The sequence below is a fragment of the Amyelois transitella genome, chromosome 24 (assembly GCF_032362555.1).
Source record: "Amyelois transitella isolate CPQ chromosome 24, ilAmyTran1.1, whole genome shotgun sequence".
Classification (NCBI taxonomy): domain Eukaryota; kingdom Metazoa; phylum Arthropoda; class Insecta; order Lepidoptera; family Pyralidae; genus Amyelois; species Amyelois transitella.
Window position 1 is genome coordinate 4,868,490 of NC_083527.1, and position 17,110 is coordinate 4,885,599.

At 33.2% G+C, this 17,110-nt stretch overlaps 2 protein-coding genes and 2 pseudogenes across 3 annotated transcripts; 2 read left to right on the plus strand and 2 right to left on the minus strand.

Moving 5' to 3' along the window:
- Window positions 1–2,806: 2,806 nt before the first annotated feature.
- LOC132903325 (uncharacterized) lies at window positions 2,807–3,581 on the plus strand (annotated as a pseudogene).
- Window positions 3,582–3,721: 140 nt separating this feature from the next.
- On the minus strand, window positions 3,722–10,771 carry LOC132903320 (uncharacterized). 2 transcript variants are annotated; one of them, XM_060951355.1, is made up of 4 exons: window positions 9,434–10,771; window positions 8,918–9,114; window positions 8,234–8,789; window positions 3,722–4,148 (listed from the first exon to the last, which is right to left on the minus strand). In XM_060951355.1, the coding sequence occupies exons 1-4, from the start codon at window positions 9,562–9,564 to the stop codon at window positions 3,722–3,724; spliced, it is 1,311 nt and encodes a 436-aa protein (XP_060807338.1). In that variant the 5' UTR covers window positions 9,565–10,771. The 2 variants fall into 2 exon arrangements, with proteins under 2 accessions (XP_060807338.1, XP_060807339.1); XM_060951356.1 differs by having other exon boundaries at window positions 8,234–8,759; window positions 9,434–10,770.
- Window positions 4,417–6,874, minus strand: LOC132903323 (uncharacterized; annotated as a pseudogene).
- A 264-nt stretch (window positions 10,772–11,035) lies between the features above and the next one.
- On the plus strand, window positions 11,036–14,052 carry LOC106139492 (uncharacterized). Its single transcript, XM_060951354.1, has 2 exons — window positions 11,036–13,336; window positions 13,434–14,052. Exons 1-2 carry the CDS (start codon window positions 12,298–12,300, stop codon window positions 13,826–13,828), a joined length of 1,434 nt encoding a protein of 477 aa, XP_060807337.1. The 5' UTR covers window positions 11,036–12,297; the 3' UTR covers window positions 13,829–14,052.
- The last annotated feature ends 3,058 nt before the right edge of the window (window positions 14,053–17,110 follow it).

A 17,110-nucleotide genomic window follows, 5' to 3' on the forward strand; every position in this document is an offset into this window, starting at 1 on the left:
TCACTTGTTGTAAGTATTGAATTTAAATTTCGCAGGGATGCATCTAATATACTGAACCATTTTACTGATGGAATATAAACTGTGTCCGTTCCCGCACCTGAATTTTTAGATTCCTTTATTTTTTTTAACTCCTGCGAATAGGTAGATCTAAAAAAAAGTTAATCACGTTAGGTTAGGTTACTTCTTAAAACTATGATATTAAAAATAATTAAGAGCTTATTGTATCTTTGTCAATGTTTAATTGTTAAATAATTATGCCTTTGAAATAAAATAATACCATTATTCACTAACCTGATGTTTTTAATTTTCAATTTTATTTCCTTTTCACCAAATCCGGCTATATTCATCTTAGGGAGCGTTCAAGTATTACGTAACGCAATTTTTGAAGATTTTTGACCCCTCCTCCCCCCCTTGTAACGCACCGTAACGTTTTCCTGTATCCCTCCCCCCCCCTCTCTAAACGTTACGTAACACTCAAGTGACCATTTTTACCCTAAAGTTGCAAAAAGTTATGTTATAGTTTTTATCCTTGGTATACTTTTAATTGCCTTTGCGGTGATAATACTAAATAAAACAAGAGATTTTTAATCCGCACCACCTGCGTATTTTGTTTATTTTTTATAAATTTTTGGCTTTACACAATAATAAACTCTTGAAATAAAATAACATTTTTATTTAAACCTTTGACAATGCAATTATTAACAGAAACCCAACTAAAATTAATCATTTTATTCGAAATAAAATCGTATTCTTAACAAAATCAAAAAATAATCAACTATTAACCAAGTATCTAAATAGGTCTATGAAAACAATTCGATTGAAATTAATGCTCCTCTGTCCACGGGTTTGCTAGCCATTCCGATTCTTTCATCACTGGCACTTGGAGTGCTGACGAAGACGGTTCTGGAATTGTTAAGCCACTTGCATCGACTTCGTCTTCGTCGATCCAGTCAGCATCCTCAGACGATGTTTATTGCATCGGTTTGAACCATGTCACAATATCTTTGACTTTAGTTATCAAGTTTCGCAGCTCAGTACACTGTTGCATAGAATTTTGTGCCACCAAATTCAGAGCGTGTGCAAAACATGGTATGTGTTTTTTTCCAAAAGCCAAATCGATGGCCTTTACTAGTTGGCTGCGTTGTCAGTCACTACAGCCGAAACTTTATCTTTGTCAATACCCCATTCGGTACAAGTTTGAAGCAACATTTCAGCCATGTGTTCTGAAGTATGACGATCATTTGACTGGTACACTCCAAGAGTTGTTGAAAATAATTAATTACCAACACCGAAGTGTGCTGTTATTCCTAAAAAACTTCTCATGCTCATTTTCATTTTCATGTTTCAGACCACTTGTCAGTAGTAAGAGTAAAGTTTTCAATATTTGATAATTTTTCTTTGAAGACTGTTGATAATACTGCGTATTTATCATCAACCCATCGAGTCAACGTCGTCTTATTGGGAAGTTTATAATGTGGCGTAATAACTTCAATCAAATTGCGAAATCCTTCATTTGCAATTATTTCATCAACTATTGTAAATGGTTGATTGTCCTTGCATATTGTATAAACAAAGGCATTATTTATTTTTAAAGTTTTATCACCACCCGCCGAAAAAGCGTGAATTTCTTGAAAACTTGATATAATAGACTTTTGACGTTTAGGCGCCGGAGGAACAGAAACTTCGTCGTCTTTTGAACAGCCAGATATTTTATCAGTGTCTTTAGTCAATTGTATTACACCAGCTGGGTTCGTTGACGGTAGTATGTCAGCATCTTTAGTCTGATTGTGTTTTTTTGTGTATAGTTTCGTTATCAATGTCGGATTTTTTTCGAACATCCAATATTGAATTCCCGAAAAGTAGCCTTATGTAGGGGAAGATTGCACCATTCGTACACTTTTTGGATTTAGATTTTTATATCGTGTCGTGTTGTATCATGCAAACATTCCGCTACCTAGGAAAAAATCTAGATGTCCTCGACTTTTCAAATAAACTAACGGATTCCATTTTAGTAAAAGCTGGCAAACGCCCGAATCTACCCCACTATAGGGGTACATTCGTACATGGGTTGGGGAACATTCAGACGGCATGGGGTAGCTTCGTACAGGTAAAATGAAATGCCAAATTAATAATAAAACTCCGTTTTATTTGCATATAAAATAATAATATCTATACTTATATTATAAAGCTGAAGAGTTTGTTTGTTTGAACGCGCTAATCTCAGGAACTACTGGTTTGAAATGAAAAAATATTTTTATAACATCACGCTGCAACTATAAGGAGCAAAGAAATAATGTAAAATGTGATAAAAACGAGGAAATTATTCATCCTTGAGGGCTCAATGATGCCCAAAATAACTATTCCACGCGGACGAAGTCGCGGGCACAGCTAGTTAATAATAAAACTCCGTTTTATTTGCATATAAAATAATAATACATAATTATCAAGTTAAACATTATAATGACAATTCGTTTTATCCACAGAAATTATAAACTTCGGAACAAATTATGAGAAAACACAACAATTTGCAGACTATACTAATTAGGTATTAATCAGTTATTTAGAGATAGTGCCCGTACACTAAATAGGTATCAAAAGTGATATACTTTTAATATTTTGTACTTAATCTAATAAACTCAACAATAAAATCTGTTATTATAATAAACAAAACGTTTAACCTTATTTAGAAAAATAAAAACAATTTAACAAAAAATACATCATAGTGTTAAAAAAAAAATTAAAATATTAATCTCGAATCGAGATTAATATTTATCTATTCGCTTATTTTGTTTCGTAACATAACATATTAATAACCCTCAAGAAAATTAAATTAAATGAGTCCTTTAGCATCTTGGCACTACAATTTGGATGTTCACAAAGTACTATTTGTAGAATTTTCTCTAGAAGTATTTCTCTTATGGCAGCAAAACTTAAGGATTTGATTGTGTGGCCAGCATCATCAGATATTTACAAAAAATTACCCATATCGTTTAGGTGTAAGTATGCTAATGTGGTTTCTATTATTGATTGCCTAGAAATTCAGATTGAAAAACCATCAAATGCCATTCATCAATCACTTACTTGGTCACAATATAAAAAATGTAATACCTTAAAATATTTAATTTCATGTACACCAGATGGCTTGATCAATTTTATTTCTGATGGATATGGTGGTAGAGCTACCGATGTTATGATAGTTAAAGATAGTAATTACTTAGAGCTTTTACCTCCTAACAAAGCAGTGATGGCTGACAGAGGTTTTAAAGACTTGTCATGTTTGCTAGAAGCTAAAAGATGTACCCTTATACGACCACCTTCTGTATCAAAGTCTACTGCCAGTACTAAAAATGAAGTGAAACTTTCAAAACGTATAGCAGCATTAAGAATCCATGCGGAGCGAGTAATAAATATGTAGGTTAAGAGAATTTCACATGTTACTTCCTCATGCTTCTGTAGATTATAACTTAATTCCAACAATAGATGATGTAATAATAGTAGCTTGTGGGTTGGTAAATATGCAGGATGTCTTAATAAAAAAATTGAATAAATATAATAATAATTTGTTGATTCAAAAGTACTAGAGTCTAGTTTATTTAAATAAAAATTTTTGACTTTGAATTACATTTGTTTTATTTTCATAGAATAAAGAAAACAAATGAACAGAATTAAACAGAAAGCAAATACACTAATATAATAAAATGCAGTATAAACAAAAAAAAATCTATCTATTCATAAATAGTTTAGGAAAGATGGCTTTAATCCAAAAAATGTTGCATTTTTCTAACAAATTTTCACATAGTTGCTGGTCGTAGTTGACTTCTATGATTAATATTTTTTTAGTTTTTTCAAAATCTGGATCAGCAACACAAAACAGTGCCTTTACTTTATTAGAAAAATGCATCTGCAGTTGCACTTGTGCCATGTATTTGGCAGTCACTTTATTTTCTGAGCTTATATATCGTCCCATTGCTTTTACTGATGTTGGGCACTTTATTTCTATACTATACACACTACTTTCACCATCTGGAGAAGCACCCATAATAGGATATGTACTACTTAACTTTAATCCACATTTATCTATTTTTATATTACATTTTTTTTCTACTTCCTTTAAAACCTGACTTTCCAACAATCTTCCCCTTTTCATAGCCTCCGGCCTCTTTTCCATTACACGGTTGTTCAAACGTACGGTGTGTAAGCCGTACGGTTCAAAAAACGTGCTAGCTTGTACATGATACGGCAAAATCACCGCGCGAGACATTGGTAAGTACTGGCTAGTAGCGCTTTTTACTCGGGCTGTGTAGGACGTGCTGCGTCATGAATTTTCTTACGAAAAAAAAGATTATAGTTGCTTATTACATATATAGGAAAAAGAAAATAGAAAAAAAAAGGGAAGTAAGGTTTTGGATACATCCGATTTTAGAAAAAAGGGAGGAATATGGCGCGTTTCATACACTTGTCAAGAATCAATTGAGAGAAGATGAAGACAAGTTTTACAATTATTTTAGAATGCAGAAAACTACATTCGACAACTTGCTCCAAAAATTATCCCAGGAACTAAAACATCAAGATACTTTTATGCGAGAGAGTATATCGCCCGCAGAAAGATTGGCTGTAACTCTGAGGTAAGTAGGTACAAAATTAAATGACATATTTTAGTTTAAAATTGTTTATTGCACACAAACAAAATTATTACATGTAATTGAATTTTAACAATTATTAATTTAAGAACAAGTAAATCAAAAAATACACTACGCTGAAAATGCTACTCAAGTGCGGTACTAAAATCGAATTCGTCTTCAATAGAAACTTGAGAATCTGCCGAGATACTTTCCGCATTTACACTATGTACAGATAATTGTGATTCGGGTCGGTAGTGGATTGGCTCTGAACCAGAACCGTGTCCAAAATCATGAGAAGACGTCTGTGGACGACTTATTCCATAGCCCGATCTAGCAGCTGTAGAATATCCATATGTTGACGATTGCGCATTTGAGGATGCTGTACCACTTAAATATCCTTGATAGCCTTGATCCCATTGGTTTCTTGATGTAGGTATATACTGAGTACACTGTCTTTGTTGAATATTTTTAATTATTGAAATTACTTGAAACTGAAAGTCTATCATATTTTCATCACTGAACTTGTCAACTGTATCAGCGATTCCCATAAAAAAGTTCATACTACGGCTTTTCTTTTTCTCATCTCGTTCTGCTGAATCCATAAACTTCATAAACCTAATGTCAACTTCACTTAGTTCATTTTTTCTTTTTTTTTTAGCCCTTTGCGTCTCACTCCGTTCAGTGTATCCCGAGCTTGATTGATTCGGGACTGCACTATCAAAATTTTCATTACTGAGGCTAGAATCATGAACATGTTCAGTCATGTTAGAATCGGTCTTGCGATGCTCAACATTTTTTTTTAGGAACATCATTTCATCATAGAACATATATTTTCTTATTTTTTTTGCTGAAGAACCAGACACATTCATTAATTTTTTTGTCATATTTTATCCAGCTATCTTTCATATTGGTCCACTTCTTCATCACCATTTGCCCTGAAAATAAATAAATAATAATTATTAAATTCAAAATTTATAAAAACCCCCGACCTAAACTGAATCGACCCCGACCTAAAATGGGGTTTTAGTATTTGAACCTGAACCGTTTGGTTTTATATTTCAGGTATCTAGCAACAGGAGATACCTTTACTGACCTATACTACAGCTATAGAATTGGAATAAAAACCATAAGTTGCATCGTACGTGAAGTATGCCACTACATTTGGTTAGAACTGTATAAAGAATATATGAAAATACCATCTAAAGAAGACTGGCTACACATTGCAAGCAAATTTCAAGAATCTTCCAACTTCCCGCTTAGGAGCGGTCGATGGAAAACACATCAGACTTATTAAGCCAATTGATAGTGGCTCGATGTTTTTAAATTACAAACATTTTTTTTCTATAGTTTTGATGGCAGTAGTAGATAGCGATTACAACTTTATATTTGTTGACGTTGGCGCCTACGGAAAGGAGTGTGATTCCAGTGTGTTTAAAGAGACCCCATTTTGGAAAAATTTAACAAACAACGGATTAAATCTACCCGATGCAACACGTTTGCCTGGAATTGACTACGATTTGCCATATGTGTTCGTTGCGGACGAAGCCTTTGCTTTGCATTATCACTTGCTTCGTCCATTTGGTGGTCATCAGCTTGATCAATTAAAACGTACATTTAACTACAGACTCACAAGAGCGCGAAGATTTGTTGAATGTGCGTTTGGCATTTTATCCAATAAATGGCGAATTTTTCACCGGCCAATGAATGTGTCCATCGATTTGGCAGTTGATATTGTGAAAACATGTTGTGTTTTGCAAAATTTTATACATAAGCAGGAAAACTTTCAGTTTCACAATGCGAGTGAAAATGAGTCCACCCTTGATTCAGAATCGGAACTAATCCAGTTACCTATCACGAATGCAGTTCGCGGAAGTTTGGCGGCTAATGAAGTTCGCAACAGATTTGCACAATATTTTGTATCTAACGAAGGTCGCCTCTCCTATCAAAACAACTATGCATAAGTAAAAAGTTAATAATTAAATATCTGTAACTTACCAAACTTGTTTTTCTCATCACCACTTAAATCTTCAAATGTGGGCTGGAAATGAATAAATATTTATTTCCAGGAATCATATTTAAGCCGCTTATTTTTATAATCGTCGATGGTCTTATCCCATATTACAGGCCTTTCTTGAATCAACGTAATTAATAATTCTTGATTTATGTTCATTTTATAATAAAATCGCGAAACAGCATATATAAGCGGTCACGAATCCGTGCGTACGTCCGGCACCGTCGACACACCCCGATAGACTGCCACAGGGGGGTGACACTTCTTCGACGCTGTCATTCGACAAAGATACAAGCGCCATCTGTATTTTCGCCCCTGTACCTTTAAATTAATTGCCAGTTAATTACATAAAATTATATTTTCCTTAAATAATTAATAAAAACAAATTAAAACGTAGAATAAATTCCAGTATTTATTATATAGGTTCTCGATTTTATTATTATAAAAACAGTTATACATTTAAACGTCTGATTAGTGGCAACACGATTGTGGCGATGTGTGTTGTAGTGGCGATTCCTCCCCCCGTTAATTTTAACTCTACTTTCACACGAAGTTCTACTGCCGTTGTGTTTGATAGTTTCGTGTGCTGTTTTGTTTTCCCATATTTTCACATCAAACGTCGAGTTGAGCGTCCTGTTCCTCCGTTTTTGTGTCGTATCTGGAATCCTGGTGTGTTCGTGCGATAAAGACGCTTTAAATTGTGCTGTACCTGTTGTGTAAATTTTCGAAATAGATATTTCGGATTTATGTCAACTATGCCTCGCCGTTGTGCATTTGGGTGCAAAGCCACAGGTAAACCTTTTCATAATAAGTTATGAGGGTGAAGATAAAACTAAAACAGCAGCGCAAAAATATTATAATAAACATAAAAATTATAAAAACAGAAAATAAATCATCGATGTATTAAATATCCGTTTGTTTTATTTCGTTTTATTTTGTACCTAAAACATTTTTCTATTGTATGTATGTATACGAACGATACACATAAGCGCGACGCTTTCTTTTGACGTTTTCCATATTAAATTATATATCAACGAGTTATGTTGTCATAGGTAGATATTTCACTTGTAACATCCAAAACAAGAGATATACCTATACCTATAACAACATAAGTTGTTGATATAATTTAATATGGAAAACGTCAAAAGAAAGCAGCGTGCTTGTGTGCATCGTTCGTATACATACATACACGTGATACACGCACACATAGAAAGCATCGTGCTTGTGGCCTTGTGTGCATCGTTCGTATACATACACACACGCACACATAGATAGAATTACTTCTGGGGCCAAGTTACAGATGGCGTTGAATCACGCATCAAAATAGTACGCACAAATATCTCGCAAGATGTATCTCTTTCCCCGTATATATTAATTTACTCTTTGGACTGCCATACAACACTGGTGAAAATCACGCCGTGCGTAGACGCGGCGCGCCGAGGGGCAGTCACGGCGCACGCGGCCGCGGCGCCGTGCCTTGGCGCCACCGTGCATGTCGACAAGCTCATATAGTGATCCATACCACACTGACGACCGTGCGCCTACACGCGGCGAATTAACCGTAGATTTTCACGGCGAGAAACCGTGTAATGGAAAAGAGGCCTCCGTGTCCTTCAATTTACATGCTCCTAAAATGGTCTCCATTAATGTTCCATCAATAGTTTGGCAATGAGCAGCTTCATAAGCTTTTGAAGCTGTGATTCTTCCATATCTCAACTCGTGCCACAATGGACAATCATTTTGGTCTAAAGTAGCTATTGCAGCTTCTTTGCATGCATCTGCTGTCATAATCGTTTGGCAATATTCTATAAAATCAGCAGGGTTTGTAGCTGTGCTTGTGGACAGAAGATGGTGTATTGACAATTTTTCCACTGTGCTGGGCGCTGTATAAAACTTAATTAAATGATTGTTTATATCACCAACCAAAGTGCAATTATTTTTCACAACCGTGAGAAAGCTTTCACTATTCGAAGATGTTGGCACAAGGTCATGTTTAGGTGTTTTTGTATACATATCTTTAGCTTTTATAATTTTCTGGCTAGTACCAACCGATGATAATTTGGATTTTTTCCAATAACACTCAATGCTTGTTGTTGATAGATCTTCACTACGCCGATGTAGCCATGCTAAAAAAGTTATAGAATGCTTACATCCACCTTAAACAAGAGAAATGAGAAAACAAATAAGTTACTTCACAAATTAAATTTACTTTGGTAAATGTAAATAGAAAATATCTAATTCCCAAGTGCTGATCATTGAAGCTAAATTAGTAAAAAATAATTACCTAAATGTGCAGCACAATCCTCACATTGAACAGAGAGAATAGTTTCTTCTGTTTCATTGCAAGTGCAAATTACAGCATAACATTTTTGTCGTACATTATGCTTAGGTGTAATCCGAGCCTTAACAACACATATGTCTCCATCTCGTTTTACTTGGACATATCCAACTGCTGAATCACCGTAAGATTCTCGTGTAGACCTGAAATAGACAAGTACTAGTACACTCAAAAGAAAACAGTCGACGTAAATCAGGATATCAATTTATAGAAATTAAATCATTAATATATATATCTCAGATACACACAAAGTCAAAGTTATTATACTTGAGTGAACTTCAATAATATAACATGTACTGTACTTATATTATTATCTTGTAGACGTAAAAATATAAGTTTCAGAGCAATGACAACTGGATATGTATAGGTTATGTTTTGGTGTATTATACTGAACTGCTGTATGCATTTATTAATAAAAATCCATGTTATGGGCTAAAATATTTTATGTAACATAATAATTACCTTGCAGCTTTCACTCCTCTGATCTCTGCGCTCGTAAAATCGGGATTTGATGCAAAATATGATGTCATCATAAATGCATCTATTTTCGGTAGATTGTCCGATTGTGCTTTGACAAAACCAGCTTCAGTCATCGTTCTACATTTACTACTAATCTAAACTAAACTCCACTACAATCAGCACAAGAAAACAACTTTAAATATTTTTCTCACTACACAATAGGAGCTTCGATACCGATAAATTCAATGTTGTGCCGCATGACGTCACATTTTGTTCGACCAATGGTGGCGCGTTTTGCTATCTTGAATTTCGCGCCGTTATTTTGCACTTTTTGGATAATAATTTAGGGGTTTAAATAATAAGTAAATGAAAAAAAAACCTTTCGATTATAAAATATAAATATAAATATATTTGGGACAAATATAATATGACGGTAATAAGTATTCGAGAAAAAAATACTTTAGGCCATTTAAAATTTTATGCATATCCCCTATTATATGGGTGGTGTGGTCTTGCTGGATTCCATGCTTCGTTTTTACAGAATTAAAATCCGAAGCAAAAAGTGGTATCACAGGTTATTTTTCCATTTTATTGACCTAACCTGTGTCAATAGTTGGATATTATGGCGACGCAGATCTAAACAAAAGGGAGAATTGTACATGCCCTTGCTGGATTTTAAACTAATGGTGGCAGACATTCTAATGAAGGAAGATAGCAGAGGTTTTACACCAACTCGCAGAGGACGACCGCTTAATTCAAACATTAAAAATATTAGAAATGGCAAAAAATTACGTCGTATCGAATTGCTTCCCGTTGAGATAGCCGAAGATGACTTTAACCCTTTGACCGCCATAAGCAAAACCGACAAACGTGTCACCGACGCCACGGGTACTTTTTGCGAAAACGGCGGCACTTTGAGGATAGGGTTGGGTAAATAGTTATCGAAAAAATATTAAAAAAAAAACGAACCTTATTTATTCCTTGTTTAATTTTTCCCGTTACCACACATAAACATCAAACAATACATATTACTTGATTTTAACCAAAAATAATGCAATTCAAATATATAAACACATAAAAAAAACCTTTTAAATGATTTCAATGACATCGATTTTTCACATCACTAGGCGACTCCTTTAGTCGTCCGTGGCGTCAGTGGTGTATCTTTTCGGAGATAATTTATTAAATCGATAGTGTTGTCCACGAGCACGATAAAATTATGATAGCGGTAAAATTCGATTACCTACTTAGTAGTGTAATTTTATCTAATTAGTTCCAGCGGAAAATTTGATCACATTACACCAGTAGGTACAGCAAATTTTGACATCGCAACACTTTTTTTGAATAAAGACAAAACCTATTTTACCTATATAAGTACCCACTTACATAAAAAAAGTATTTTGTTCCATTATAGATTTGTAGGCCTTTGCTAACCAAATCAATAAATATATTAATAAAAGTCAAAAATTAAGTTTTTGACTTTTATTTATATATGTATTGTCTTACTTAACAACACCAACAAAAAATAAAAATTATGAATAATTATTTTTTTTTATGATAAAGATGGAAACATGGAGGTTACCTATCACAAACTAGAATTCTTTAGTTACGAATTTGAAAATACCAAAAACGTTTCGTAATTTTTTTTATTTTCAATATTTTCATTTGACCGAAATATCTTATTCCATCTGGTTGAAATTCCGATTTTCGGTGGTTATATTTTTGAAATGTATATGCTTTGCATTGCAACCTAACGTTAAACCGATGATACTATTTCTGTACGTTTCATAAAGAAAATAATTATTTAAACTAAAAATTATTTTCGCTATTATTAAAATACAACATGACAAATACCAAATAAGTTCAATCATAATTTTGAAATCCAAAATGTTTATATATACAGAGTATATACTTTGTAGTTATGTTCTATTTGTGTGTAAATGAACTTTTTCTGATTGATCCGGGTCTTGGGTGTTTATTTATTTAAGTATTTGTTATAAAATATAGTATCGTTGAGTTAGTATCCCATAACACAAGTTTTGAACTTACTTTGGGTTTGGCTCAATCTGTGTGATTTATCCATGTATATGTTGCAGTCAAAACTCTTAACCAGTCAAAAGTACTTTTGACTAGCAACAAAAAAGCTTTTTGGGTGGTTTACAAAAAAAATACCTAACACTCGAAGGGTGATCGCTCGCTGCGCTCGCGATCACCCTTCGAACCTATCACATGCATGTCGCGTCTGAGAACAATGTCCGAAAAGAATACGACTACTTATTTGTTAGTAAGAGCGCGTACCTGCTTCATGCAGCAACGGTCAAAAGTACTTTTAACTGATTTTGCTAGTCAATAGTACTTTTGACTGGTTAAGTGCTAGTCAATAGTACTTTTGACTGGTTAAGAGTTTTGACTGTGACATATATATTTATATTATATTTAATGAATCATTCAAAAAATTACGGCGCTGTTTTTCGCTAACACTTATTATTTTTATAACTCTACAGGTTCACTTTACTTCGGCCTTTAGGGTCCTAATAAAATAGAAGTTATTGAAAATCAAATCTAGTTTGTGATAGGTTACCCCCAAGGCCCAAGGGCCACCCCGCCGCAACCTAAACCTACCTATAGCGCTCTGTCACAAGATTCAAATGTGATATAGAGTAATCCAAAAACGTAATGTTTAAATACATAGTGTTAATCTTCTAAAGTAAAACATTTAGCCTGGTAAAATAAATGGAGCAAAAACATTTTTTGTTGTGTTGCTGTAAAATTAATATTATTAATTATTTTTACGGTAGTTAGATAATAAACATCATTGTCTGTCTAAACATCTCATACACATATTGTTGTTTATCATTATTATTAAAATGTCTGATAATTTAGCAAAAGTGTATAAATCCAATAGAGGTGGATTAAAATTACATTATGAAGGATTCAGTTATTATAAAAACAAAGTGAACAATACTAAATTTTACTGGTGCTGTGATTCACGAAAACACTACATTTATAAATGTTGTGCAACATTAGTTACAGAAGTAAATAGTGCAAATGATATGATACATAATGTTTTAAAATGCAGTAATAAGCACAATCATGAGCCAAATCCACTTGATAAAGAAATCTCGGATTTTAGGCAAAAATTGAAAGAGGATGCAAGAACCGGATTAAAGGTATGCCAAATTTTGCAAAATAATCAAAGTGATTGCACTCCAGAATTTCTAGATCATTTACCTAGTCAATCAGCTCTTAAGCAGGTGATGTATAGAGCTAGATCAAAGGTCCCAAAAAAGAAAGAGCCCACTGATATTTTATTTGAAATAGATGAAAGTGAAATGCAAATAAATGGTCAATGTTTTGTCATCAAAGATCGGATTTACAATAATAATAAGCGAATTTTGTTACTGTCAACGAAAAACATGATGCAATTATTGCAACAAGCAGATTTTTGGGTCCTTGATGGTACATTTAAGATTGTGCCACACATATTTCAACAATTATACACCATACATGGTAATTTATCAGTAACAGGAAATAAAACAAAAACGTTCCCTTTACTGTATTGTTTATGCACAAACAAAGATAAGAAAACATACGACATGATATTTGAATTATTACAAGAATACGGAGTGGAAAATGATTTAGAATTTCATCCAAAAATATGTATTTTGGACTTCGAAAAGGCGGCAATCCAAAGTTTAAAATCTAATTTTGAGAATGTGATACTACATGGCTGCCACTTTCATCTCGGGCAAATATTATATCGGCAAGTTCAACAAAGGGGTTTAACACAAAGATATGCAAGTGATATAAAGTTTAAAACAGATGTAAAATGTCTTTTGGCACTGAGTTTTTTGCCTCCGAACGAGATTCCTATATATTTTAATAAATTACTCGTCAGTTATAAAGGTAAATATATAACTACATTTTTTACGTCTCATTTTTATACTTTGCTATACATATAACATGGCAAGTTTTAATTTTTACTATTGTTTTTTTTTTTCAGACGACGATGATATTATTTCTTTAGCCCATTGGTTTGAAGAAAATTATGTTAGTGGCACTTGCAGTGCCCCCGCAAGATATATTCCGGAATTTTGGAGCTGCGAGTTGATAAATACATTAAAATTGCCACGAACTCAAAATTCAGCGGAAGCTTGGCATCATCACATTAACCAAATAATAGATAAAAAATCTCCCGGATTTTATCACCTTATAAAAGAACTTATAAAAGAGACAATAATAAAGGAATCAGAGATAGAAAAGATGTTATGCGGATCACCGCCTGAAAAAAAAAGAAGAAAGTATATCATTAAAGATGAAAAATTGAAAAAAATAATAGAAATTAAAGAAAATCTTAATGAAATAAAATACTTGAAAGAAATTTCAAAAATAATTTGAATATTGTTATATATTAATTCTGCATTTACACAATTACTGTTAATTAAATTGAAGTTATTTAAAATCTGTATAAATAATAATTTAGAAGAAGTTACCTCTATTGTTAACACTTCTAGAAAATAAAGTTATTGTTACTTATATTATTGTTACTTAAATAAGTGTCATTTATTATAATATATTAATCCTGCATGTACGAAATTACTGTTAATAAAATAGAAGTTATTGAAAATCTGTGTGAATAATAATTTGGAAGAAGTTATTTCTATCATTAATACTTCTAGAAAATAAAATTCTTGTTACCAAATAAATTTTCAAATAAAAATTACATACTTTGATTTTCGGTAGATAGTTTTTTTTTGAAGACGAAAAATATATTTATTGGATTTATATAAACAGAAAATATGGTAAAGAACCCATTTGGCATTTAAAACTTCGTTGTACCGTTTTCGAACAAATAAAAATCGAAGAAAAACAAATCTAGTTTGTGATAGGTTACCAACATGGAACTACGCAAAGTGCCACTGTACACACTGCACACATGTATCTGGTGGTGCGTCGTTTTTTAGATCGAGCACAAAGTTTACATCGAAGTTTCTTTTGTTTGGGAACGTATGAAGGCATATGTCGAGCTCCGTCTCCGGGCAAGAATCGCGTAGGTTGTTCTAAGGCACGAGATGTAGACGGTAATGTTTTATGAACTGATTGCTCACCATATTTCTGAACAAGCTGTTCTATTAATACCAATTGGTATTTCCTGAAACTAGGGCTAAAATCGTCTTTGCAAGTTATTTTAAAGATATGATACGAATTCAGCAAATGTAAGTCTAGGATGTGAAAAAATAGTTTCTTATACCATTTAATGGTTTTTCTTATGCATTGTAGACCGCTTAACATCATATCACAGACATCCACGGCACCCATATTTTTATTATAGTCAATGATACACTCAGGCTTCAGTTTAGGCAAACCAGTCATTAGGTCCATTTTTTCTGTTGGCCCCATTTCGTCTTTATGAATAGTTGTTAACATATGTATATTTTTTTTATCACGCCATTTCATAGCCATTATAGGGTCAGAATACAAAGCTTCTCTATCTCCTTTCTTTAAATTCTTAAATTTTGGCATTTCGCTTCTATTCGGCTTTACTGTACCACATGTATGTATACTTCGTTGCTTTAAAAATATAGACAATTTTGGACTTGAATACCAATTGTCAATGTATAATTTCCTATTAACACCGTAATATTCTTCTAGAAGTGTTGCAACTACTGAGCCACTTGCGCCTAAATTATCAAAATGTGTTAATTCCGTGTCTTTGCCGCAGTATACAATAAAATCCAAAATTATTCCCGACAACACATCACATAAAACGAAGAGCTTGATACCAAAACGATTTCTTTTTTTGGGAAGATACTGTTTAATAAGAAGTCGCCCTTTAAATGGTACAATACTTTCGTCAATGCAAATTTTTTCGTATGGTATAAAACTATTTGTTAGACATTCAATGTGCGCGTATCCGAACGCAGGATGTACCCGAGCGCCACCTACACGAACCTCTTAAAAACTATTATTCAGGATGTTAGCCATTACATAGACGTTACATGTTATTATACGATTAATATACGATAAATACAAAGAGTGCATAAAATTAGTGTTCCTCATTGAGTACGCCCTTCCAATACACAATAGTGGCGACGAGGATCGTAAGTAAACACGCGATACGAAGAGAAAAAGATAAAATGTACAATGGCCGATTACGCGAGCACGCCGTGACAGCAAACTCAAAGTGAAAAATTTGTGATCAACATTTTCCCAGTGCATCCACGTTATCCGTGAATCGCAGGGTTCAAAATCAATAAAAATGGAGGCTACGCAAATCGCACAAGTTTTGGCCCAGATGGTGGAAACTATGAGAGGTATGCAGGAACAACAAACACAATTACAACAAGCATTAATGGATAAAGATACAAAACCCATTACTGGCATATCATTACAGCCATATGATGAAATTAACGAATCATTTACAAGCTATTTACAACGATTACAAAATTACATTACATTGAGGGGCGTAACCAACGAGAATACAAAATTACAAATATTCCTGAATTGTATCGGTCCCAAACACTATCAGCTATTGAAAAACATTACAGCTCCGAGTACACCGGAATCAAAAACATACAATGACTTGGTGAAAATTCTAAGTAACCATATTGCCCCAGAACCTGGTGAAGTTGCCCAACAACATAAGTTTTGCCTTCGTACCCAGCAAGAATATGAGAGTATTGCAAATTATGTCGCTGGATTAAAAGAAATAGGTGGGAAATGCAATTTCATCTGCAATCATTGTAGAAAAACAACATTTGAAACTCACTTGAGAGTGCAGTTTATAAGAGGGCTACGCAGTTCTGAAATAAAGGAAAGGCTACTTCAAGAATCACCTGAAACAAAATTTGAGGACATTATAAAAATTGCTATGGCTATAGAAACATCAAAAAATGAGTCGAAGGAGATGGGAACTGAAATACAAGAAAATATAAATAAAGTTTCATTATACAAAAAGAAGGAAAATAAATACAATGGAAATACATACAATAAGACTGAAAATAAATACAAGGGAAATACATACAATAAGACTGAAAATAAAGAAGATAAACATAATATTAAATGTTTCCGCTGCGGCAAAACAAACCATACAGCAAGGAATTGTACACTGAAAGACAAATTATTCTGCAAAAATTGTAAAATCAAAGGACATATACAGTCAGTCTGTTTCAAAGATCAGAAACAAATTGAAATAGACAGGGACAGTGATCCGGAAGAAGAGATATATGAATTATACAAACTACATTACATACACTTTAAATTATCCAAGTACAAAATGATAAATTCTACATTTCACTACAGTTAAATGGAAAAATACATAACCTGGAAATGGATACAGGTGCTGCTGTCACCACATGTTCAGCTGAATATTTTTACAAACATTGTCCAAATTTGAAATTAACTAGTACTGCAATAAAATTACGCACATATACTGGAGAGATAATAATAGCAATTGGAACCTCAATAATACAAATTACACATAATAAGAAAATTATTCCAGCAAGAATTTTTGTCATACAAAAAAATGTAGATCCTGTAGTCGGAAGAGAGTGGCTCAGGAAACTTAACTTACAATTTAATATAAATTCAATACTAAAAGAAGAGAAAGATATAACAGAAAAAGAATTTCAAAAAACACTACAACATTTGTTACAAGAATACAAAGAATTATTTACAGAG

Coding starts and splice junctions, on each gene's coding strand:
- LOC106139492 (XM_060951354.1), top strand. CDS start 12,298: ATGTCTGATAATTTAGCAAAAGTGTATAAATCCAATAGAGGTGGATTA. Junction 13,337..13,433: donor ATTACTCGTCAGTTATAAAG/GTAAATATATAA, acceptor TTTTTTTTTCAG/ACGACGATGATATTATTTCT.
- LOC132903320 (XM_060951355.1), bottom strand. CDS start 9,564: ATGACTGAAGCTGGTTTTGTCAAAGCACAATCGGACAATCTACCGAAA. Junction 9,115..9,433: donor AGAGGAGTGAAAGCTGCAAG/GTAATTATTATG, acceptor TGTCTATTTCAG/GTCTACACGAGAATCTTACG. Junction 4,149..8,233: donor AAATTGAAGGACACGGAGGC/CTCTTTTCCATT, acceptor GAGGCCGGAGGC/TATGAAAAGGGGAAGATTGT.